At 36.2% G+C, this 24,964-nt stretch overlaps 1 protein-coding gene across 1 annotated transcript; it reads right to left on the bottom strand.

Annotated features, from left to right (window-relative positions):
* Window positions 1-1,980: 1,980 nt before the first annotated feature.
* Window positions 1,981-24,247, bottom strand: cops7a (COP9 constitutive photomorphogenic homolog subunit 7A). Its single transcript, XM_056474936.1, has 8 exons — window positions 24,170-24,247; window positions 21,679-21,801; window positions 15,192-15,267; window positions 14,844-14,932; window positions 11,783-11,985; window positions 11,587-11,692; window positions 7,546-7,715; window positions 1,981-2,330 (listed from the first exon to the last, which is right to left on the bottom strand). Exons 2-8 carry the CDS (start codon window positions 21,799-21,801, stop codon window positions 2,291-2,293), a joined length of 807 nt encoding a protein of 268 aa, XP_056330911.1. The 5' UTR covers window positions 24,170-24,247; the 3' UTR covers window positions 1,981-2,290.
* Window positions 24,248-24,964: the final 717 nt, after the last annotated feature.

Raw genomic sequence — 24,964 nt, 5'->3', positions numbered from 1 at the left:
TCATCATGATGCTTTGTGTAAATGGGCGAAACTAAAGATTGCTTTGGCGCGTTTGTCTTTAATTGGTGGAAGTCTGTACAGAATCATGGGTAATGTAGTTTTTCTGCAAGGATTTCACTTTAAATATTAGGGATGCTCTGATTGATTAGCTGGAGGTCAGTATCGGACGATAATCACATTTTATGCCTCAATCAGTACTCGCTAATCTGGCCGATCTCATGAAACGAGTGTTCGTTTACGGGTTTACAAGCAGAGGAAGATGCATTTTAACTTGTGCATCAAATATGTGCTCCAAACTTTTTCTTCATTGAGGCACGTTGAATTCTTCTTCCATCATTTGCATGGTTTCCAAATTGCATTGTTAGTCATTTTTCTTACAATTTTTTTTTTTTATCTGTTATTTTCTGTAAAGCTGCTTCTAACCATGACATTATATGCTTCATTTTGTCTCTTAGGTAAGGAGAGATCTCCACTTAAGTATTATACTTAAAAGGAAATTGTGCTTTATGCAATGTAAAAGTTATATACAGCTTGAGGCATCAGAATCGGTACTCTGTTATCGGCTGATTACCATGATGAGGAATTGGTACTCGGTATCGGTTCCAAAAATCCTGATCAGAGCATCCCTATTAAATATTGTTTTAAAAATAGGTTGAAGGCAAACATGGTTTTAAGGAGCAAAAGTTAGTTACTATTAAAAATGTATTGTCCAATGGAGAGGTTATAAGCCATGAACGCACCAAACTTTTATAAATCACAAAATCACTGTCTTTCATTTGAAATAAAATAAATTAGAATAAAAGACCAAAGTACAAGACACTAAGTACTTAAGTATTTTATTTGACCTCTGTAACCTGACTGTTGCACTCTTTAGCCTGTGTGGTCTAAGATAGTTTTTGGCTTCAGAATAATATGCACTGATAAACTGTTCACAATATGAACGAATATTATTATTATAAATGTTCAGATTTGATTTATATCACATGCTTTAACGCAGAAAAAAAAAGGATTCTGCTCCAAGCTGTATATTTGAAAGGAAATCATAATCATTCCACTCCCAAACAACCCCATAACTCATGAAAGAATATAAAACAAAATAAAACGAGGAGAGAGGAAACAAGAAACTAATGTGCCATTACAGTTTATGTGCACAGCGGATTGAATTCCCACTTAATTTCCCTCCTCGTACAACAAGAAGCTACACCATGTGAGATACGTATGGAGGATTCACATCATGTATGTAGCACTGCCTTAAAATATGTGATTCGATGTACTATGACGTCAATAAAAAGCCATCTCTGGTGTTTTGAAACGTCTGTTTTTTTTTTGAAAGTGACTCATGCGAATCACATACGCCAAGCAGTCCGGCCAAAGGGACACCGCACAGCAACAAAAACACCAGGACACAAACACACTTCACACGTTCACTTCAGACGCACAAGAGTTCACAGCTCCCATCTGCTCGGAGCTGAGAGACTGAGAAACAGTGAACCTCAGTCACACCGCCTGAAATTAACACCACTATTTATAGAGAGAAGGAGAAGATGGTTTGTCTGTATGTGTGTGCGTAAAAGGATCATGGATTTTGAGGTGGATGAATTTCAGTGAACGGAAAAGAGAAAGAGGAGGCAGGGGTTAATGTAAAAGTAGATCATCGCACTCCGCTTCTTATTGTTCTCCTCGTTTCTGAGTGGCTACCGCAAGTTAATCGCTACCATTATGGCCCATTATGCAGGACAGAGAGAGAAACAGTGCTTTAGTCGGACTTTATGGCTGGATAAAGGGCATTTGGCGTAAGGCTCTGGCAGGAAGAGTGGATGTGCTGAGAGGAAACCGGGATGTTATTTCAGGGCTCCGACATTAAAGTGTGGCTAATTAATGTCATGACCTCTTAACAGACATGCCCCCATTGAGACGAAACATTTAGCAGCACTTAACATTAGAGGAAGGGAAACATGAAAGCCAGAGAACACACGGGGCTGACAGATGGATATCATTTATTCATTGGCTTCGTCAATTTCCATCCAGATTTAATAACGAACGAAACGAACACGCAAAGGAAAAAGGGGCATGAGTCAAATTAAATGACATTTACAACACACTCGCGTATATATGTATATTTATATATATAAACACTCACACACCCGGCGTCGTGTAAAAGTTGTGTTACTATGATAATGGGTTGTGTCTGAGAGGTGGCCGTTGGTTTGCTTATCTGTTTTTCCAAGCAAGCAGTCCACAATATGTCTGTCTGTGAGCGGCTTTCTGAAGACTTCTGAAGGGTTTGGGATCAGTTAGACTTTGACCAAATCTTTCCGCTCCCACGGAGGCTGAAATACACAGAAACAAAGCATTGTTTGTTAAATGATCGAATTAATTTGTTTGTATGATTATCCTTGTTGCAACAAAAGTGCATATTTTAATGTTAATGATCTAGTTCAATTTACATCCGTTTTGAAAGCCTTAAAGTGCTTTGTGATGCGTTGTGAATGTTAAAGATATTCTTCTAAGATCAAAGTGCACTGTAAATGGAGTTATTGTCTCAAAAGAACACACAGATTCAGAACCGCCTTGAATTAGTCATCTATAATTTCAGCTTTACTTCCAGCTCAAACCTACAGTACACGTGCTTTATGTAACAAATTTGCATAATGTCAGTTTATGGTCTTCGTTGGCTGCGGGCAAACAGCATCTACTTTAACCAGCCATGAAGCAATGTTGCAGTTTTTTTGGCACTCAAAAGTGCTCTTGGGTCTTCATGTGATTACAGATGAACCACTGAAGTCACATGGAACATTTTGGCTGTTTATAGATTGGAACGACATGAGTAATTAATGGCAGAATGGTCATTTTTGGGTGAACTAACCCTTTAATATGAAGTAATAAGAACTGAAAAATGACTTGCTTTTCTAAAATCTTTAGACCAAATTTTGGATTTCTTTCCTTAAAACCTTTCAAAGGATCTAAATGTATCAACAGAATAAAACAAGTTGCTCAGGGCTTGAAGTTCTACAATATAATATGATGCTTAATCAGACCCCCTGGGTTTTCACGATTTTTTTTTGTGGTAAAAATAAACATTTTTATCTTATTTACCGTATTAGGTAGCCTACTATGTTATGCGTGCAGTATCTGACACAATGACAATGGTACAAATCATAAAAATAAAGCGACTTTATTTTGGTCTCTTGTCAAGACAAAATCTAAAACAGTTGCGATTAATCCAAAGGAAGGTTGTATAACTTTTATTTTTATTCATGATCTCACATATAGGACATGTGTTAGGGCTTCCCCTACCGTAATACACTTAAAACACTGACTGCCGTACAACCCGTTAATGGCAGGGAAGTGTTTTCTCTCATCAACGGCAGGGAAAGAGTTAACCGAAATTATTCATCGATTTGACGCACATCATAGTACCAGACGTACATGTAAAGAACAAATAATGTCCTTTAATTCAGTCGTGTCTAGCGGCCGCCGTTATCCTTGAACCAATCTCCATTATTGTAAGCTGCTTGCTTATCTGTCTGTTCCATTGCTCCGTTTGTTAGATGTTTGCTCACACTTTCTTTTGCAGTCGGAAGCGTGTCAAACACACAAAACACCCAATTCACGCCACAGGATGTCTAATCCAATCTTTGCATTGACTTCACATGTAAATCACTCGCGCTTCATCCGTATCTGCTTTCTGCAATTCAATGTCTATAAGTCATGTAAAACAATTAATTGCAAGCTGAAATAAATATAATTTGATTATATGGTTTGGAATTATACGTCTCATGAGATTATTTAAATTTTTTGCAATTATTTTGAGTTTAAATTAATAATTTTGCAGGATCACAAAACGCAAAAAACTAGGCGATCTGTTTAATACATTGGGTTTTGACATCATTTCAAAATTCAATAAAGTGTTCGTTATTAGAAATGAGTAGTAAGTGTTATAATTTAGAGATGAGTAATGCACTATAAAATGCTGGGTTCCACACAATCGATTTGTGTTGGCACAACATGAAAGAATTCAGTTAATTTATTTGTTTTAACAAATGTAAATGGATTTAACATAAAACTATTGAGTTGCCCCCCTCAAAAAAAACATAACAATAATTGTGTTGCTGCAGCTCATTTTAAATAAGTAGGTTGAACAAACAGCAAACATAATGTTTTGAGTGTAGATGATTGTGTTGAAAATGTTAGGCCATCAGACCAATCAGAGCAGTGCAAGCACCAAGCTTAGAGAGAGCAAGAATCTTCAAGACCCTGAACTACATTTTAGAATCAAAGAATAACTGTCATTTTTTAAATAGAAGTTTAAAGCAGCATTTTCTGGTAAGTTTGCTTTCAATTAAATACCTCTGAACTATCAATGATGATGTAATTGGAGGTCATTGCTCTCTAGCTCTGCCTTTGACTTTGGAAAGTTCTCTGGTTTATTTCAGTGTGTTAAATTTTCAAAACCATGAGTAAAAACAAACCCAAACCAAAGAGACGCTTTACAGTAGATATTGAAGTTTTAACGCTGATGTAATTCGAAAGCAACACTGACAATGCTTACAGCAGCCTACTGTTAAAAAAACGACATGGCTTTACTTGAATAGAGTGTTAAATTAAAATTTGCTCAAATATATCCACATCACTTTCAATAAATGGGTTTTTAACTGCTGCTTTCACACCACTGTATTTACAGCTGCATGACTTTGTTGGAAGGAAAACATGCAGGATATACACTCACTGGCCACTTTATTATGTACACCTTACCCCCTTTTGTCTTCAGAACTGTCTTAATCCTTTGTGGCATAGATTCAACAAGGTACTGGAAATATTTCTCAGAGATTTTGGTCCATATTGATATGATAACATCAAGCAGATGCTGCAGATTTGTCGGCTGCACATCCATGATATAAACCTCCTGTTCCACCACATCCTAAAGGTGCTCTATTGGATTGAGTACTGGTGACTGAGGAGGCCATTTCTGTCCAGTGAACTCATTGTTCAAGAAACCAGTCTGAGATGATTTGTGTCAGCAACAACGCTCAGGTAGGCTGTGGCGTTAACACCATGCTCAATTTATACTAATGGGCCCAAAGTGTGCCAAGAAAATATCCCCCACACCATTACACCACCATCACCAGCCTGAACAGTTGATGCAATGTTGGATGGATCCATGCTTTCATGTTGTTGATAACAAATTCTGACCCTATCATCTGAACGTCGCAGCAAAAATCGAGACTCATCAGAGCAGGCAACGTTTTTTTTTTCAATCCTCTATTGTCCAATTATGGTGAGCCTGTGTGAATTGTAGCCTCAGTTTCCTGTTCTTAGTTGAGAGGAGTGGTACCCAGTGTGGCTATCTGCTGCTGTAGCCAATCCGCTACTGTAGCCCATCCGCTTCAAGGTTGGACGTGTTGTGAGTTCAGAGATGCTCTTCTGCATACCTCAGTGGTTATTTGAGTTACTGTTGCCTTTCTATCAGCTCAAACTAGTCTGGCCATTCTTCTCTGATCTCTGACATCAACAATGCATTTGCGCCCACAGAACTGCCACTCACAGGATATTTTCTCTTTCTCTGACCATTGTCTGTAAACCCTAGAGATGGTTGTGCGTGAGAATTCCAGTAGATCAGCAGTTTCTGAAATACTCAGACCAGCCTGTCTGGCACCAACAATCCTGCCACGTTCAAAGTCACTTAAATCCCCTTTCCTCCCCAATCTGATGCTCAGTTTGAACTGCAGCAGATCGCCTTGACCATATTTACATGCCTAAATGCATTGAGATGCTGCCATGTGATTGGCTGATTGGACATTTGCCTCAACAAACAGTTTGACAGGTGTACCTAATAAAGTGGCCGGTAAGTGTATTTACATATTAATCTAAACATGAAAAGCTAACAGTATTCCGCTGATCAGGTGTTAAGAACTCCTTCATAGCCCTAAATGAAAAACTTCACTACTGCGAGTACATCTGGAGTCTTTAGAATAGCATAATTGGAAAACTTCAAATAAAGTACAAGGCTTAAATAAATGATTTCGGCAATCAATGTTATTCTACAAAAGAACCTGATCTGAACTCAAACAGCATCAAGGAGGTTCCTTTCATGCATGTTCCTAATAATATATTAATAATCACAAAATTATTATCGAAAAATTAGCCACGGCATCCCATAAAGCCATGAAATAGTACTGAAATGTTAATGACGGGTCTCCACTGAGACGGCTTTAAAGCCTTGGACTCGGATTAATCTGTGTCAGATCGGCCCTGAATAAATTATACCTCTTCTTAACTGACACTCTTCAGTGACAAAGAAAAAGCAGTGGTGATCAAAAGCCCCCCTTTCCTTTCCAGAGCACATCCTGACATGAGATTTCCAAACCAGGACAGAGACAATTTTAAACTCATCAGGGCTTAATTAGGACTATAAGCCTGTGGCTGATTTCTTTTACATCACACTTAACTACAGGCAGGAAGACGTACATAAACTTCTGAAACAGATACTGCGCTTCAACAACTGCACTATATCTGACAATTTAACAAGATTTATTTTTTGGAGTCTTATATTATGTAGACGGGAGGTGAAGTTGGTGGCTCGTGGGATCTGGAAAGGTCTGCGAGTGGGGACTTGAACCGGTACCCACAACTGATTTCACACGAAATCGAGGCTGCAGTAGCAAGAAACCTGGAATTACGGCCTGAAGTCACACAGTGCATTGTGTTCCTGGCTGTATATCTTATCAGCGAAGAGAAAGTGACACAAATTTAGCATTTCACCGCCTTCCGAGTGACCCGAAGGTCCGTTCTGAATGGATGGTGAAAATAAAAAGTGATATCCGACCACATTTTTAGCTAAGTTTAGGGAAATGGCACTAGTTAGCTACCGTTTTATTCCCAAACACACATTTTAGATGCCATTTATCAAACTCAAGTTAATGACCTGATTCTTTCAGTATTTTAGACTTGTCACAATACTGAATTTCGGCACCAGTCTGTACTGAAATAAAACAAGGTCCATTTCCTGATAACATTTAGGTGCTGTTGAGTGCGTTCTTAAACACCGCTGATTTGCCATTGTGTTCACCAGTGCTCAACAGAAATCACTGTGATTGGCCGTTAAGGTCTGCAGAGGACTGCATTATTTCAACGCTCACCGGGTTACATAGGCTGAAGCAGGGAAGTGTCCCCACAGTGCTTACCTGGTGCCAGGAACTGAAGTCTAAGAGGAAACTTAAGCATATTACTCTTAAAGAGATAGTAATTTTGTTTTAATGCCTAATATGCTTTTATTGTTTGAATTAAACTGAACTGAATGATGTTAAAGTGATGTTTACACCATATCTGCAAATTGAAATTGCGGCAACAGCTGGAGGTTTGTAGTCCATAGCATGTTGTTGCAATGTTTACAGTGCTGATCCTATACTTTCGGGTTTCTTCCCACACATTTTTTTTTTAATGGCGGCCACATGAAATAAGCGTATTAGCTCTGACAATTAACAATTTAAATCAATTTAAGGGCATAATTTCTAAAGCACTAATCCCAAAATGAAATGGACTTACCCTTTGACCTTTGAACTCTTTTTCCCTGGTTGCCGTGGTTCCTGAGAGGAAGCAGGATCTCTTGGCTCAGCTGGCTGATCTGCATCCTGATTGGACGCTGCCCCGGCAGGGGCGGGGCCAGATGATGGAGAAGCAGAACTTGCCTTGAGGGTTTTTTGTAGGTTTGATACCTAATTAAAGAGTTGAGAAGAGGAAGGAAAAAAAACTTGTCACTGAATCCTGGAGTTGTCAATGAAGTGACATAAAAAATTATTTAAACATGCAGGAAGATGAAGCTGTGCTCAAGATGACATATTAACACTTTGAAGGCATAGTTTATCCAAAAAGGAACATTCTGTCATTATTTACTCACTCTTTACTTATTTCAGACCGTTATGAGTTTCAGACATTTTAAAGAAATCTGAATATGTAGCCATTGACTTCCATAGTATTTGTTTCTCCTACTATAGAAGTCAATGGTTGCTGTTTTTTCAGCTTTCTTCAAAATATCTTCCTGGAAGAAAGAAACTCATAAAGGTTTGGAACCACTTGTGGATGAATAAATAGCAAGGAAATATTAATTTTTGTGTGAACTATCCCTTTAATCTGAACAGTGCATACTCTGTACAGCCGACTGTAATGTATAATATGCTTTCAACTATACTAAGGTGTATTATTACTACTGTAACAATGTTTTAAATGTTTTATTTTTCAAATTTTGTGTAAAACTGTAAAAACCACACACTGATGACATTCTGGATAGCAGGAATAGAGTATACGCTTACTATTGTTTGCTCACACTTAATAATAAGGTGACTTGCGTGGGTCAGTGGCTCAGATCTATTCATTTGTTGAAACATTCATTAAAAACACACGTTATGACTTGAATACACCTTTTAGATGATGAACATGCTTTGAGCTTCCTGAACTGACATTCATTTTGAATGGGAGGGATTCAAATAAAAAAATTGTCAGGGTGATGCAACTGTCTTGAAATCATAATGGAGGGGGGAAACGCCTCAGAGGAAGGCATTTCATGGTTTTCAAAGTAGTCTGGAATAATTTTCATCATTTTTATAGTTTACGTTTGTTAAACGTACAGTACAAGACGGAATTGAACGCTTGATTCTGATTGGCTGATGAACATGTGCAAGTTGTGCAATTATTTTAAGTTGTTCCAGGCAGGTCTTGACTGTATTAGTTCCATATCACTACAGCAAATGATTTCATTTATTTCACAGCTACAACATTCAAAACTCTAATCAAAGTAAACCACAAGGCTTCAGGTCGGATGCTTTAGAAACTAGCACTACATGCAGGAGCAAATTGAGAGCCAAAAAAGAAAAGTGTCTTAAAATTTAAGTGTGCTAGGCGTAGTATAAGTGGAATAATTGACTCTGTTATGTTGACTTAATATAAAATAATGCACAGTTGAGTAGTAATAGCATGTCTGCTTTACATCATGTCCACATTGTCACCTTGGGTGTGCATTACTTTCTAATAAGTCAATAGAGCATTGTCAATTATTCCTTACAGCATGCATGTCATTTGGACTTTTTTTGGCATGATTTAAAAAATGTTATTAAGACTAGTTTATATTCAGTTTTAGACAACACAATTACTATGTTTTAAGTATAAACACTTTACTTTTATTATTTTAATTAATTGTCACTTATCTATATGTACAGTTGATGTCAGAATTACTAGCCCTCCTGAATTATTAGCCCCCTGTATATAGTATATACCCCCCCCCCCATTTCTGTTTAACGGAAAAGATTTTTTTCAACACATTGCTAAACAGTTATATTAACTCATTTCTAATGATTATTTATAATAATAAAAATCTAATAATTTCTAATATTTTCTTGTCTTTGCCATGATGACAGTGCATAATATTTTACTAGATATTTTTTCAAGATACTAAAATGCAGTTTAAAGGCCTTACTAGGTTAAGTAGGTTAACTAGGCAAGTTTGTATAATGGGTTTTTCTTGTCGACAATCGGAAAAAAAAATATTGCCTGAGGGGGCTAATAATATTGACCTTAAAATGTTTTTTAAAACAAAAAAGACTTTCTCCAGAAGAAAAATTATTATAGGCAGTACTGGTGAACTTTGCTCCACTGAATATCACTTAATAATAAATATTTCACAGGAGGGCTAAAAATCTTGACTTTAAGTGTATATATAAAATTATATACAAATCTGCTTGTGTTTGCAACTCTATAATCTGTCAAGTCAACATCAGTTAATTGATAATAGTCTTTAAAATATTAAGACCATCTTGAAAATAATGACTAAATGTGTCCTCTTACATCTATCCAAAAAGTAAGAATAAAGAAAATATATAATTACCCTTTACACTAGGTGTAAATAACATTACATTTTAGGGTCATTAATATGAAAGTTAAAAATCATATAAAAAAATGTCACATGAAACCAGCATATAAAAATAAAGTTGAAGGCACTTTTTGCATTGATCATTTTTGAATGATTTACTAACAGCCGCGAGTGCTTTGCATGCTGCTTATGTACCTTGTGCATCTCGCATTTTAACCGCCTGCTGTGCCTCGCGTTTCTGCCATTGTGCGATGAGTACTCGCAAATGAAAAAAAGTCAACTCTGAGCAGAAAAAGCGTGTTCCGTCAGTCGCGTCTTTTTCATTCTCCAATCAAATGAAAGTTTCCGTTGAGGTGACTGCAGTGTTTGTGTTATCAAGAGAACTACGGAGACTTTTGAAGATAGAGGAGAGACTTGTGGTTAATGTTTTGAGTTATCTGGAGCTGTATGACTCACAAATCGTGAATATCACAATATTAATAAATATCACAATTGTACCAATATCAACAGCAACACTCATGCACAACACGCACCATGCTTCTTGCGTTTTTGGAACGTAAAGCGTATTGGGTGTGATCGACCCCTAAAACACTCTTTATGCAATTCTGAGTGTGCCTCACACAGGTGAGTGGGCTTGACAAACCACCTGTAAAAAACACATTTTCATCTCTCTGACACTTTAACTGACACTTTCACCAGTTTTGCACATTTGAACCAGACACTTTCTTACAATCACTCCACATCTGTCTTAAATAAATAAATATATATATATATATATATACATATACACACACACATATCTATATCTATACATCTATATATATATACATCTATATATATATATATATATATATATATATATATATATATATATATATATATATATATTTTCTTCTGGAGAAAGTCTTATTTGTTTTATTTCAGCTAGAATAAAAGCTGTTTTTAATTTTTTAAATAATTTTAAGGTCAAAATTATTAGCCCCTTTAAGCTAATTTTTTTTTCGATAGTCTACAGAACAAACCATCTTTATAAAATAACTTGCCTAATTAACCTAACCAGCCTAGTTAACCTAATTAACCTAGTTAAGCCTTTAAATGTCACTAAGCTGTATAGAGGTGTCTTGAAAAATATCTAGTCAAATATTATTTACTGTCATCATGGCAAAGATTAAATAAATCAGTTATTAGAGAATAGTTATTAAAACTTTTATGTTTAGAAATGTGTTGAAAAAAATCTTTGTGCATTTATGAAGTGGCTTGACAAACCACCTGTAGAAACACTGTTCTCTCCATAAAAAACCCTCCCCCTTTTAACTCTAGCACTTAATTTTCTGAGCACGAACAGTTCCTTTGTATAATTAGCACTTCTTGTGTGTGTTGCCTCTTCTTATTGAGTTGCTGAATGCCTCCTCAATTGTAAGTCGCTTTGGACAAAAGTGTCTGCTAAATGGCTAAATGTTAATGCTTATATTAGACATGTTAAATGTCACTTTAACTGCGTGTCCATCATTTTTTTTTTTTTATTGATGAATATTTTTAAGATTCAGTACAGAACAGTGCTCAACAGTGTCACTAGAAAAATGTAATAGTAGTCTATAATGTGTCTTCATTGTGTTCTCAAGGCCCACAGCTACAAGTTTTCAGAAGATTTCTGGCATTGTCGTTTGGTTCCATTTCTCTGATTGACACACAGCCTTAAAATGGAAGAAGATTCACACACAAACCTCTGTTTCCACTTGAACTTTGACCTTGAGCTGGCTTTCTCTGTACTGGTTGGCTCTTGACACCTGCTCTTCAATGCCACACAGAACTGCTTCACAGCCTGCACACCTGACAGAGAGGCAGACAGAATATTTAACACCACAAGCAAGACATTTTTATTAAATTCACAGCAGCAGCCTGACACAAACACACACTCACCACTCCTGCAGCGTGTTGGCAATGTTGGGTAATTCGTTGGGACCCAGATCTCGACCTATACTGCAATCTACCTCGACCTGTTGGTTCCTCTGGTCCAATTTCCCGTGGATTATGTCACTGTAAATGGCCTCAATCAGCAGGTCTTCCAGCTCGCGCACATTCTTCAGCTCTAACTGCTGGAGCAGTAGTGAATATGGCAGACACTGTTGAAAGAAAGAGCTGTTATTTTGCTTTATTTCTTAGGAATAGTTTGCTCTAGGGTAGGTTAAAACATATAATTTGTCCTAGTAATATTACAGAGGCATGATAAAAGAATATTGGTTTTGTCAATCATGCATGTTAATAACAATAATAGGCCATATTGTTAACGGCTGGATGCTGATCATAACAGAACTCAACATGAAACCAAAGTTACAGCTGTTTTTTTTCTCTTTCCTACTGTCACGTATAATAGTAAAAGACAAGAATTTGGTGTTAACATCTAATTTAATTTACAAAAGTAATTATGCATGCAAACTGTCTACTTTAATGTTTCAAATATCTTTTGTGAATATGTAAAACTGTGGGAAAAATAATGCCATTCAGCGTAATGGATATATTTATGCAAGTTTCAAATTAAAGTGACTTCATACACACTGGTTGATACGAACTGACAGCGACATCTATGACATCTATGAACGTTTTGAGTAAACTTTGCCATGTATTAAAACTGTTGTTGTTTTATTTGATTTTAATATCAACATTTTTGTGAGAAATTAAGACATTTTTTTTTCATTATGCATTAGACATTTGTCTATATTCAATATATTGACATGATACTGATATATGATAATTGAACATGCACAATATTGACGTTGTGGACACTTAAAAATATTATGATTAATTATTTATTATTTATAGTTTTAGATTGCCTTTTTAAGAATATTAACATTGTTTTTAGTTAGTTCATAACCGCCAAAAGTTGGACTCTTAATAGGTTACCTTAATAGTTCAAACATGAACATTTTCACATATTAATCTGGCCTACTGCAAGCTGATATATTGACTAAAATTTCATTCACTGTTTGTAGGGCTATTGTATATCGATTAGGCTCCAATAGTAAACATCTGTTCAAACATCCATTTAAACTCCAGGTAAAAATGACAAAAGCTTTTAATAACATCAAGTGATATCTATAGCTTAGTTAATGCCTAATAATATTAGTTATTGATAGTCGTAATTTCTTTATTAAAATATAGTTAAAGGTGCTGTATGTAAGTTTTTGACTCTTAAAGCATAAAAATACCATAATATGTTTGCAGATATTTAAGAAACATGCCAAGTGAACATACTTATCTGAAAAACAATGCTGAAGTCAGATATTCTTCTTTGAAAATGTGAATTATGTCTTTGTTTTGGTAATTTTAACCAACCCAATGCCAGTTTACCTAATTATATTTCAGCACCCCGGGTTGCCTTGTTGGAAAACAGTGTATTTCATTCATTCAGAAAGGCTCTCAAACCATGCGCCTGTGACAGAAATGTGATCTCCGGTGGACAGTAGCAGACTCCGAAATGAGAGCCAGATTCAGAGTTACACATGAGGTTATTAATTAGCAAATAATATAAATATTACGAGCGTAAACATTAGGTGAGCAGGTTATTTTGTAACCTTGTGTCCTGACAACACACTACGTGACGAGATACGCAGTGATAAGCATTTTGGCTGTTTGCACAAGACGAAACACCACAGAAATTTACAATACAGCCATTCAGAAGCACAGAATATGCACTCACTCACAAAATAGTAAGGTTTATAATCTAATTAACATATATTAAACCTCTTTAACATTATTTAATATACATGCTGAATCACTGATATGTGTTGGTTTGAACTATTTCACAGTTCTAAAGTTCAATTTCAAACGGTTGTTTCATTTTCAAGATCTGAGGTGAACTGCTGCTGCTTTCAGTAGTATGATTATGTAGGATGGCATTCACACTTCGATGGTTAACACTGAATAAAGCACATGAGGTGTACATGAGGTGATCATTGTCAGTTTTCTGTTGTTCAGCTGTGAGAAATCGAAACCGTTTGTAATTTGTGGTGTTGGTTAGAACAAAAACTCCTTTTAATATGGAAAACATTTCTTCTATCGCGTGCCGTTGCTTTTATTAAGAACACGATTTAAATCAGCCTTTAGGCACGACACTTGCTCCTGTTGGTCCTCAATCTGGCAACCTGTGCTTGCGTTTGTTTTAATCCAGGAATGCAATACCTAGTTCAACCACTGGGTGTCAAACTTACATACAGCACCTTTAATAACTAATAAAATGAAGTTGTATTTTAGACTAATATTAAAATAACTGCAATAAATATGCCTTTATCTCTATGATGATTTTAATCCATTAACTAATGTTTACTAATGAGACTTCATTGTAAAGTGTTACCTATTGTGCTTTATAATACTTTTGCAATTTAATTAGTTTACCCTGAACATGTACATACAATAAAAGCAATACACCAAGTATTTTGTTCCCCCTCTATATTAAGAGGCCTCAACTACTATGCACTTACATCAAAATGCAAATACAATGTACTTAATGTGTTCATGATGTATTGCAGAACACTTCTGGATGAGATATGGGAAAAGGTTAAGGAAAGGTCTGGTGGTATTTGTAGGTTTAAGGATGGGTTAAGGTATAAGAGATGTTCAACAGTGTAATTCTAAATGTAATTACATGCAGGTATTCAATTAAGCATAAGTACAATGTAAAAACATGTAATTAAACAATATTGTAACATATTATTTGTAATATTACTAATTTCAATGTGAGAACATATTAGTTAAGGTCAACTAATATAAATTATTAACTTTTTTTGCAGCTATGGGCAATATCGTGATAATTCTGTAAACCTATGATCTGTTAAACACTGTCATAAACCTTGCATGTTGTAAGCAATGGACATTTTTGACTAATATTGTTTAGAACATCGCCATATAAAAAAGCCCATACAAAATACCTGGAGCAGATAAATCTATTTCACAAAATACAGACAAAAAGCAAAGCAATGACTACCTTCAGATTGGAGGCCAGGCTGATGATTGACAGATGACGGAGTTTGTTCCTCTGGGCGGGTGTGAGTTCAGGAAGTGAAGCTGTTCTCTCTAAATGGCAGACGCATAATAAATTAACATACATTACAACCATCCACACAGCCGGGAGGAAAACAGCTGATTAGATTAACGCCCTGGTAAAAACCGGCAACACAACGCAAGCCAGATACTCCCGCATCCCCCTCACCGGAGTTAACTTATTTAGCAAGGCAAAGGGCAGCGTGTACAGTCTCATTCTAAATCAGAGCGGGGAACGAACCTCCGCCTCAGGGGGCCAATATCTGGTCACATCATTTGTTGTCATGGTTACCTTTATAGTCGCAGTAGGTTCCATACGCAAAAAGATTCAGGAGCTGGTAGACTGGAGCGTGGGGACCCGTCTCCAACTAGAGAAAGAGAGAGGGTGTGAAGTGCAGACAGAGATTTATATGACAAAGCTCTGAAGTATTTTGTGTTTAGCAGTAAGTACTTTAGTTCGGCTCGGTAGGAATGACAGTGCAGTACATGGGTACTCTGGGATCTCTGTGCAATATGTGGCGGAGACGCTTTCATGGAATATAATAATGATGACTTGGCAATCTGTTTTTGTTATAGAACTTGTTATAGCAAATGGCAATGTAATAATATGAAAATGAATAAATATGCAAATGACCGTTTTAATGGTGTTGGGTTTTAAAGAAATTGCTACTGAGAAAGCATGAATCATCACATCGATTAAAAGTGACAGTTAAGATGAAAACTTTAAAGATGAATATTTTAAAGCAATGCAGTTTTTACTTTCTGTTCTTCAAAGAATAATGAAAATGTACCATAGTTTGCACACACATATTATGCTGAATGACTGTTTTCAACAATGAAAACTTTTTGCACCACAAGAAGGTCTACTATTTATTCAATTCAATATTTTTTATTTCAGGATCAGAATAAGCTTTATTCACAAAGTGTGCAGAAACTCATAAGAACTTTATGTTTTTTTCAGGAGCTCAGGGAGCATACGGGACATTTGTATGACATTTGCTGTTTTTCAAACTAATTGAGCTGAAACAACAAATGAATTAACCTAATTTCTTCATGTTGTCCCAGCACAAATGGATTGTGTGCAACCCTACTAGTTCAAGAGTTCACACTAATCTGATGATTGATTATAAAGCGAGTGGCATGCTTTCCCTGGAGAGAGCCCTGAGCTCAGAAGATCCTCGAGCCCAAGGCTCCCTCCCGAGTGCAGGGCAAGAGGGGAGTTTGAGCTCAGGTTGGTCTCAAGCACTGCCCCCCTTATTTAGGGTAATTACAAATTGGGGATTGCCATGTAGAGATATACTGCTGGTTAAGAGCTCGACTATAGTGCCAATTTGTATATTTGTATTGGTCGTTTCACCTATGATGCATGTCTTTGGACTGTTGGAGGAAACCAGAGAACTCGGGAGACACCCACGCGTGCAGAGGAAGAACAAGTCAACTTCGCACAGAAACACTGATTGGTCTGTTAAGGACTTGAACCAGTGATGTTTTTGCTGCGAGGCATCAGTGCTAACCACTGGGCCACCCTATTAAGGGAAAGGAGGAGGAGTAGGAGTGGAAGGGGGAATTCTTCAAGGCGAAGATAACTGAAGTAAGACACTCTGGTTATTTATAGTGAGTTAGGAATCATCCGATTGGTAAATCATGCAGGACCAGCTGTGATCAATCATAAGCATGTGCTCCTCTCGAAATTTGTTTAAAAATAAACTTCACATATCAACAAAAGAACACTGTAGGACATTTAAATAAATGGAAATACATGCACATTTAGATGGTTAATGTGCAATGTGTGCATTGCTGAATGTTTTAACTGTACAAATAAAAAATAAAATATTTATATAAAAGCATTTACATTTAAGTGGCTTTTATTGGTTACAAAACCTTATGTTCATGACAATAAGTGAACAGGTAGCAACTGATGTGCTAACTGTTTAGGTTGGATATGGCCTGAGGAAAAAGTCTTTTTATACCTAGATGTTTTAGAGCATAAAGATCTGTAGTGTCTTCCTGAGGGGAGAAATGTGAACAGTTGGTGGCCTGGGTGAGAGGGGTCTTGAATTTAGAGATAACTTTGATTTAAATAGAGCAAAATTGTTAGTACTTGAACCATATATTACTTTTTGAGTGGAGGTGTGGGGTCATACATATAAAAGAAATATGAAATCAATATACACACTACAAAAAAAAAAGAGCAATAAGAATTGGTTCTCACTAACAACTTTGTTACTAAAAAGGTGTAGGCTGAAGCCTTGCTTATTATGCCTATCGTTTATATATAATTAACTGATGAACAACACTATCTGCTAAATTTGATGATGCAGATTAAACTAAATTACATTAAACAGGTCTCAAAATGTAGAGGTATATTTCCAAACATACATGACTACAGAAATCCAATTAATATTTCTATATTCTGACTACACATTCAGTTATTTGATAAAGTCATAGAATTATTTATCACCATATATTTATACATTTTCTAAAATCTGCAAAGTGAATTGCAGCATTATAATTAATTCCTTGTCACATTTATTCCAGATTACCCCTTATACTTTATACATTAAATCTTGGCTATGCTTTTTAAAACATACACATTCCTCTTATTATACAGATTTTCACTCATTTAAACAGCATTTGAAGGAGTGGAAGTAACTTATTACATTATCTGCACTGTTTATAAATCAACTAAATCTACAAATTTGCTTTAATGGTTTTAATTAGTTTGTTGTAGGTTTATAATAACAAGCACTTTTTTCCATTTTAATTAGCTTTATTATCCAAATGATTTTGAAAATACATTTCTTTTATACATGTGCAACAGCTACAGGGGTAGCTGGTCAACCCCTCAAACAACCCCAAATCCCACCCATCCCTTAGGAGGAGAATAAAAAAACTAAGTAGTGAAATAAATAAATAAATATGCCTGACAGCATAATGAAACAAAACAAAGAAATCAAAAGGTAAAAGTTCAATAAATAAACAAAATACAACTAAAATATATATTTTTAATTATAAGTTTTTTTAGGAGACGAAAAACATTACGAGCAAAGATTTGCTGTGTATTCTTAACAAGATTAAGTAGAGGATCCCGATTTTTATTAAATTTGTCAGTGGAGCCCCTTAATGTAAACTTTTTCTATAATAATGAGCACTTTTAACAATTCTAATTGTTCATTTTAATTTATTGTATGTATATTGACTTCATATTTCTTTTATAAAGCTTGACCTCACACCTCAACACAATAATTAATGTATGGTACGATAAGACCCATCCTGCTCCACTTAAATGGGAGTTATCTCTGGCTAAAACAGAAACCGCTCCCTGCTGTTCATGTCTTCTATTACACCACTGTTGTTTTAGTGATACTGGAAAAGGCGAGGACTGAGCCATACATCTGAGCCTGATTCCGATCCCGAGACAGAACAAAGTGAAGAAAAGTAACCACAATGCTTTCACCAGTCTGTTTCAGAGTGGTAATTGCTTTTCCTGGGTAAATTTTACATATATAGCCTAGTGTTTTCCTGTCATATTACAAAAGGCACTGCACTGTTTCTCGATTATTTGCAAGTGCAGTGATTACTGGTTACAGATACAGTCTGATGTAAAATGTGTAGTGGCATGAAAATAAAAATGGCATGAAAACGTCATCTATTGTTTTATATTTACCTTGGGGATGCCCAATTTATATTTAATGGGGATGCCCATATATTGTAGATAGTAAAATTCACAAGCAAACATTTCTGATTCAGCTATGTAATATCCTGAAATGCTAGTTAATAGTTCGAAATGAAGATATACATTGTTAAAAATAAACTTCAGGCAGGGAATTCTAGTCCTGATTTTTAGGAAGACCTTGCAAAGCTTTTGGAGCAGTGTATTGAGTTTGCAGTGTTGGGCAGCAGTTAGAAACTGAAGTATCTCCACTAATATCTTAGCTACAATAGGGTATATGCAGAGCTAGTGTTTCTTCGCATACCAATGAAATTCCGGTGAATGGGTAATGTGATTTATTTATTTTTTTTTTCAATTTTACCTGTTACAGTATCACCGTTGTAAAGTAATTAAAAAATAATCAGTTAAAAACACTTCAGAATTAATTTAGTTGTTCAAGCGTAAAACTATGAAAAGTCATTTACATGCATGCGCTCTTCAGGATCAGCAGGCTATCACAGAAGCTCCATTGAAAATACTGGGGTAAAAGAAATGTAAACATTTTAAAGACATGGTGTGGAAAAATGTAATTTAATCCAGTGCTTTTTGTACATTCTGATGCTGCGTTCACACCAGACGCGGATGAAGTGTCAAGCGTGAGTGATTTACATGTTAAGTCAATGCAAAGACACGAACAGACATCCTGCGGCATGATACGCCTGAATGAGGCGGCACGAATGACGCGATTCACATACATGAAGCGGCACAAGTTGAGTGTTTTGCACATTTGATATCGCACAAATCGCTCAAGTTGAAAAATCTGAACCCTAGCGGACATTCACACTGCGTTAAAAAACTAGGAGCTTTCTCTTGTAGGGGCAGGATTATGATGTAGCGCCTGTTGTTGGTGTCCCGAGGGGTAGGTCACGTGACCATGACAAAATGGCAGATGTAGTACGTCCGAATTCCATTCATACTGTTCACATTCATACTGTATAGAACGTGCTTTTCTAACGGCCGAGTAGTACGTTTAAATTCAAATGCAGTACCCTCTGAGTAGTAGGCGGTTTCGGATGCAGTCAATGTGTATTTTTCAGTAACTAGTTACTTTTTTCAGCAAGTAGTGGAGTAGCTTGACAATAGCTACATTCCATTTAGTGAACCTGCACCGGTCTGAATCAACACTGCATTATAGCCATCTATTATAGCCATACATTTATTCATTATTTTGTAAAATACATTTTTTCAAGTAACAATTATTGGATTCAAGCCAAGCCATAAAAAAGTCTAACAGCTGGTAATTAATCTTAAGCCTTCAATAAATTTTTTACCAAAATGGAGTCTTGTCACTTTTTTGTTGTTGAGAAAATGCTACGATGTCCTTAAGCTAAGTTAATTGTCTTGTTATTACAGTCCTACATTTGTTGAAGCTTTGTACTTGAACTCTTGATAATTTGAGAAATTTGGAAACTATTCACAAAAAAAAAAAACACATTGGTATTACACTGTTTTAAGCACCAACTATGTTATGTAAAGTTCAGACTGGAAGATTTTCAATGTATTTGTGTCACAGATGTTTTCACACTGCATGACTATCTGTGGTATTCCATTGGTGTTGTGTTTACACTGCAAGATGGATCAGCGACAGGGGGTTTTACACTGCATGACTTTAAAATAGAAAGAATCGCTGACAACTTTGTCTCAGTCTGCAAACTACGTCTCACAACCAAACACACGGCAGAAGTGACATGGAAACAACGTGAGGTCACGTAGCATATATTTTGTTATTAGCTACATAATGAGAAAGAAGTCTTTAGTGGGGTGGAAAATTGACTTATTTTGCTCACCTAGCTTTTGAAGGAAATTAGCAATTTCTCCTCAAGCTTTTTCTTTTTGGACCTGGTTGTGGTATTGCTCAAATGACATGTCAAACAGACACGGGTGCTACTGCCAAATTTACACTAGTTTTTCATCCATTTCTTGGGTTCAGTCTGAAAATAAGCGCTTTTAACTTCTCCCCCAACCTCCCGCTGATACCCATACTAGTTTATGCTGCTCTCTCATTGGCTGTAAGTAATCGTCAATGTTATTTTCAATCAGAACACATTTCACATGGCATGATTTGAATCGCCGACATCTCCAGATATTTAGCATGCCAAATATCTCACAGGTTTCGGTGACTCATTGGCGATTCGCACAGATTTCGTCTTTGAAAGTTCACGCTGTGTGATTGTCTCGTGAACGAGCACCGATTTGACTGTGATTTCAGGCATTTGTCTGAGATTTCTCAAAACCTGTTGGCGAGTCAAAATCAAGGCTAAAATCATGCAGCCTGAACTCAGCATTGTTTAAAATTTATGTTTATTCCTGTTTTCATAATTAATGCCTTAGTGAAAAAAGTAGCTTCAATGTAACTAGCTACTTAAAGGAAGTAGTGCATATTGTAGTGTAGCTAGATACTTTTTTAGAAGTTTGAAAGCAGCTTAGCTACATTTTCTGAATACTGATAAGCAAATTGTAGCTTATCGAGATAGTTTCAGAGCTTAGCTACGTTTCCTGAATCCTCATGAGCAGCTTCCCCAACAGTTTGACAGTTTATCATATCTTATTGCTAAGGCAGTTTCACAGCTGTTATTGACTAACAGACACGCCTCCCTCATTACAGATGACAAAGATGAATATTAAGGGGCGTGTCAAATGAAAATCATGACATCGATTCTCCAATCAGGAACACTACTGAGTTACTTCTGAGTTCCGAAACTTGCAGTATGGTTTTACAGTAGAAAAACCTTGTTTATGTCAAGATCAAGATCATTTGGATTTTCCATTTCATGACCCCTTTAAATAAAGGGATCTAGGTCATGGATCAAGGTCAGGATCAGGATCAAGATCATGCCACATTAATCTAATACGAATAGGAAGTGCAAAAATACATTTGCTTTTAGACAGAAAGGCGAGAGACATTAATAAATAATAAAACAAAGTAGCTCTTAAACAGGAGACTAATAGCCATGATATTTAAGATGACACAGATGATGCCATTTAAAATAAATACATCAGACAGAATTCATATAGAGTCATTGAGAGGAACTGATGTAGATTTTGTCTGCACACATATATTCCTCACCTCGCGGACGTTGGGCAGTTCTAATATGTCTGAGAACACGTAGAGGCCTGGTGTTTCCAGTATAGAGCTGATGGCCTGAGCCAGAGCTGAACCTGAGAGAGACAGCAGCTGATCCACCTCCATCTGACAGAGAGAAAAATGGTTTAAACAACCCATATCTCAATGCATAAAATGGACAACAGCGGTAAAGTTGGTTTTATGTTCACACATTCTGCCATTCTCCTTAATAATATAAATTAGGAAAAGTATTCTTTGCAAATTGTATATAGGAATATCATATTAGCAGCCAATGATTCCCAAAGTTTGTTGTTCAATCAAGTAAATAGTGCTAATGTTGTTGTAAGTCATCCTTACATGCGATTTCAGACCGAATATTTAATAATTACAATTACATCCAAAGATGCTTCTCCTTCATTCACTTTTGGTGAATGTAGCCTTGGCTAGGAAGAGTTGATGTCATCAGGCGGTATCCAATGATCATTGGGTGTTTCAACCCTAAATCGCAACACCCTGAACATTGGTGAGTCAGCAGTGGTGGCCAAATCACTGGTCATCAACTCCCCCTGGCTTCCAGCTAAGCTCCTCTCTCCTGCTCCATAACCAGCAAGAAGCTCTCTCTGCTGCCTCCCCCATCCTGCGAACAGTTATCTTTCTCTCTTTTCCCATCACCCCAATGGCTGTAAGCATCCTCCATACTGACTGGGCAGGGAAACCTCTACAGCCAACCTCGACTGGGAAGAGCCATGCCTGCCCACCTTTCTCCCTGCAGTCATGCAGGAAGTCCTGGTATTTGGCACTCTTCCTCTCAAACGCTTGCTCACAACCCTCTTCCCATGGAACTGTAAGTTCGATGAGAATGATCTTCTTTAAAGTAATATGGTAAATAATATAGGGAGTGTGTCACAAGTTGTCACTAAACGAATGTGCGAATATAAAACTGACTTTACCTCAATAATTGGACCTGCAACGTTTAAGAAAGTGCAGATTCCATAAACAGAGAGGAGGGATTAAATGCAAGATTTGTTCTTGTTAAATCTGTACCAGCAACCCTCAATAACTCATGTACAATAAACCCGTTTCATTGGGCTTGTTAAATTGCTGTTGATCCACGGCAATATGCTTTCGATGACACTTTGATGCAGGGATTTAATAAGACAGGTGGCTCGGGGTAAAAATAACAACATTATCAGGGTAAAGTTATGCATGATGCACTTTAATTATGATTAAAACAAGGCTGCCAGTTGGACTGATTGCAGCTCAGAGACAGCCAAGAAAACATTTTAAAAAGATAAAACAGCAAAGCAATTACATACACCTGAAAAACAATGTTTATGAGACTGCAAATGGTATATAACATCACATGTCACATACAACATTTCAGAAAATAATGTTTATCACTTTGCAAAAGTGTGTTCGTGTTCACTAACAACTGAAGTAAACTTGGTTGTATATTCGCGCAATCGTTCAGTGACAACATGTAACATGTAGGCATGGGACGATAACCCACGTTTTTAAGGTATACCCCAGTTTGGAAAAGGCCAAAATGTTCTGCTATACGTTTCTATGGTTTATGTAGGATTTTTAACTTTTTTTTTTGTTTGTTCTTAGGACAACAGTATCTCCAGCAGAAAAGATATCCAAAGACACCGTTTTAAATTGTAAAGAAATCTGCGTTTTTGAAATTAATGAAGATAGCAGAAGTCAATGATTCATTTGAATTTACTTAGTCTGACATGTTTACTGTAACAAAGTATTATAAATGACTCAAAATTAAATATATTGAGTTCAAAGGGGAAAATGTTTTTGTTATTTACTCAGACATTTAAAAAGAACATATTTTAGAACAATATTCACAATATAGTTACCGTGAAACCGTGATATTTTTATCCAAGATTATCATATCGTCAGAGAATCTTAAACCGGCCCATGCCTAGTGACATGCCCCTTAAATGTTTACCATGGTACTCTGAATATTCGGTCTGAAATCACATGTAAGTATTCAAGACTTTAAAACAACATTAGCACAATTTATTTTACTAAATGTTGTACTTTGATAGTCATTGGTTGCTAATATAATTTCACTATTTAGTATTAGCACAGAATATTTTTCTGAAATTATATTATTAAGGACAAATTCCGAATGTGTACATAAAACCAACTTTCTCTCAAAAGCTACCACTAACGTTCCCGTAGTACGTAAAACAACAACCTAGCCGTTTATTTGCTTATTTAAATCAATTTTAAATGATTTTTGTGTTGTCTAAAGCCCCTTAACATCAGCCGGATAATAAACATGAACTCGTGCTCACACTTCAGCACCACACCGGTATGAAGAACATCAACAGAACAAGCTAACCTAGGCCTTGGCGTCGTTAAATGGTATTACGTAAACACGCAATGTTACATACACTTCTACATATGTTCAAATACGTAACAATAACGTGCAATTGATTTCGCGCGCTAAAACGTGCAGAAAAGCAGATACATTTACCTTATTTACAAAGACTGAGGATGTTTGTGTCAACTGTGGTGCCAATGCTACTTCCGTTGGCAAGCGTGATACGACATGATAACGTGCTCTCTGATTGGTGGAGAGGTAGACGGGAGGGCGTGACCAGAAAGAGAGATTATGAAAGTGAACGGACACACATCGCCATCGTGTGGTCACGAGAGTTAAGACTGCTTGGTGAGTCTCAAAATGTCTAAAGAAATAAAGAGATAGTTGAGCCTATTTACTCACCCTCAAGTGGTTCCACACCTGTGAGTTTTTTTCTGTTGAACACAAAATAAGATATTTTAAAGAATGTTCGAATCTGATAAGCATTACTAAATATCTATGATGAACACTAACACTTAGAAAAACAAGTAGAGTCTGTTTCCAAGATTTTTCTAAATAACTTGTTTTGTGTTCAACAGAAAAAGGAAACTCAACAGGTCATGTTTTGTTTTGGGTGAACTATAACTACAATCAGATTTTTCATTGAACATTTACAAAACCGATATGAAGTGCTATAATATTAGACTAGCACATTTATGCAATCTTGTTCAATCAAAGATAAGTTACACCATTGTTAGAAGCACTTTAACAAACATTAAACTATTCTTCATGTAAATTCTCATTGTTGATCACCCTAAAGCTTACATTTCTGCCATCATTTAACCTTGCTTCACTTGTTTCAAACTTGTTTGAGTTTCCTTCTTCTGTTGAACACAAAAGAAAAACTTGAAAACATTGACTTCCAATGTATTTGTTTTCCTTATATTAAAGTCAATGGCTGTAAGTTTT

This window comes from Danio aesculapii, chromosome 16 (assembly GCF_903798145.1).
Source record: "Danio aesculapii chromosome 16, fDanAes4.1, whole genome shotgun sequence".
In the NCBI taxonomy this organism is placed as follows: Eukaryota; Metazoa; Chordata; class Actinopteri; order Cypriniformes; family Danionidae; genus Danio; species Danio aesculapii.
The sequence above is the reverse complement of the archived record's forward strand: the minus strand, read 5'-3'. Positions and strand labels throughout refer to the sequence as shown.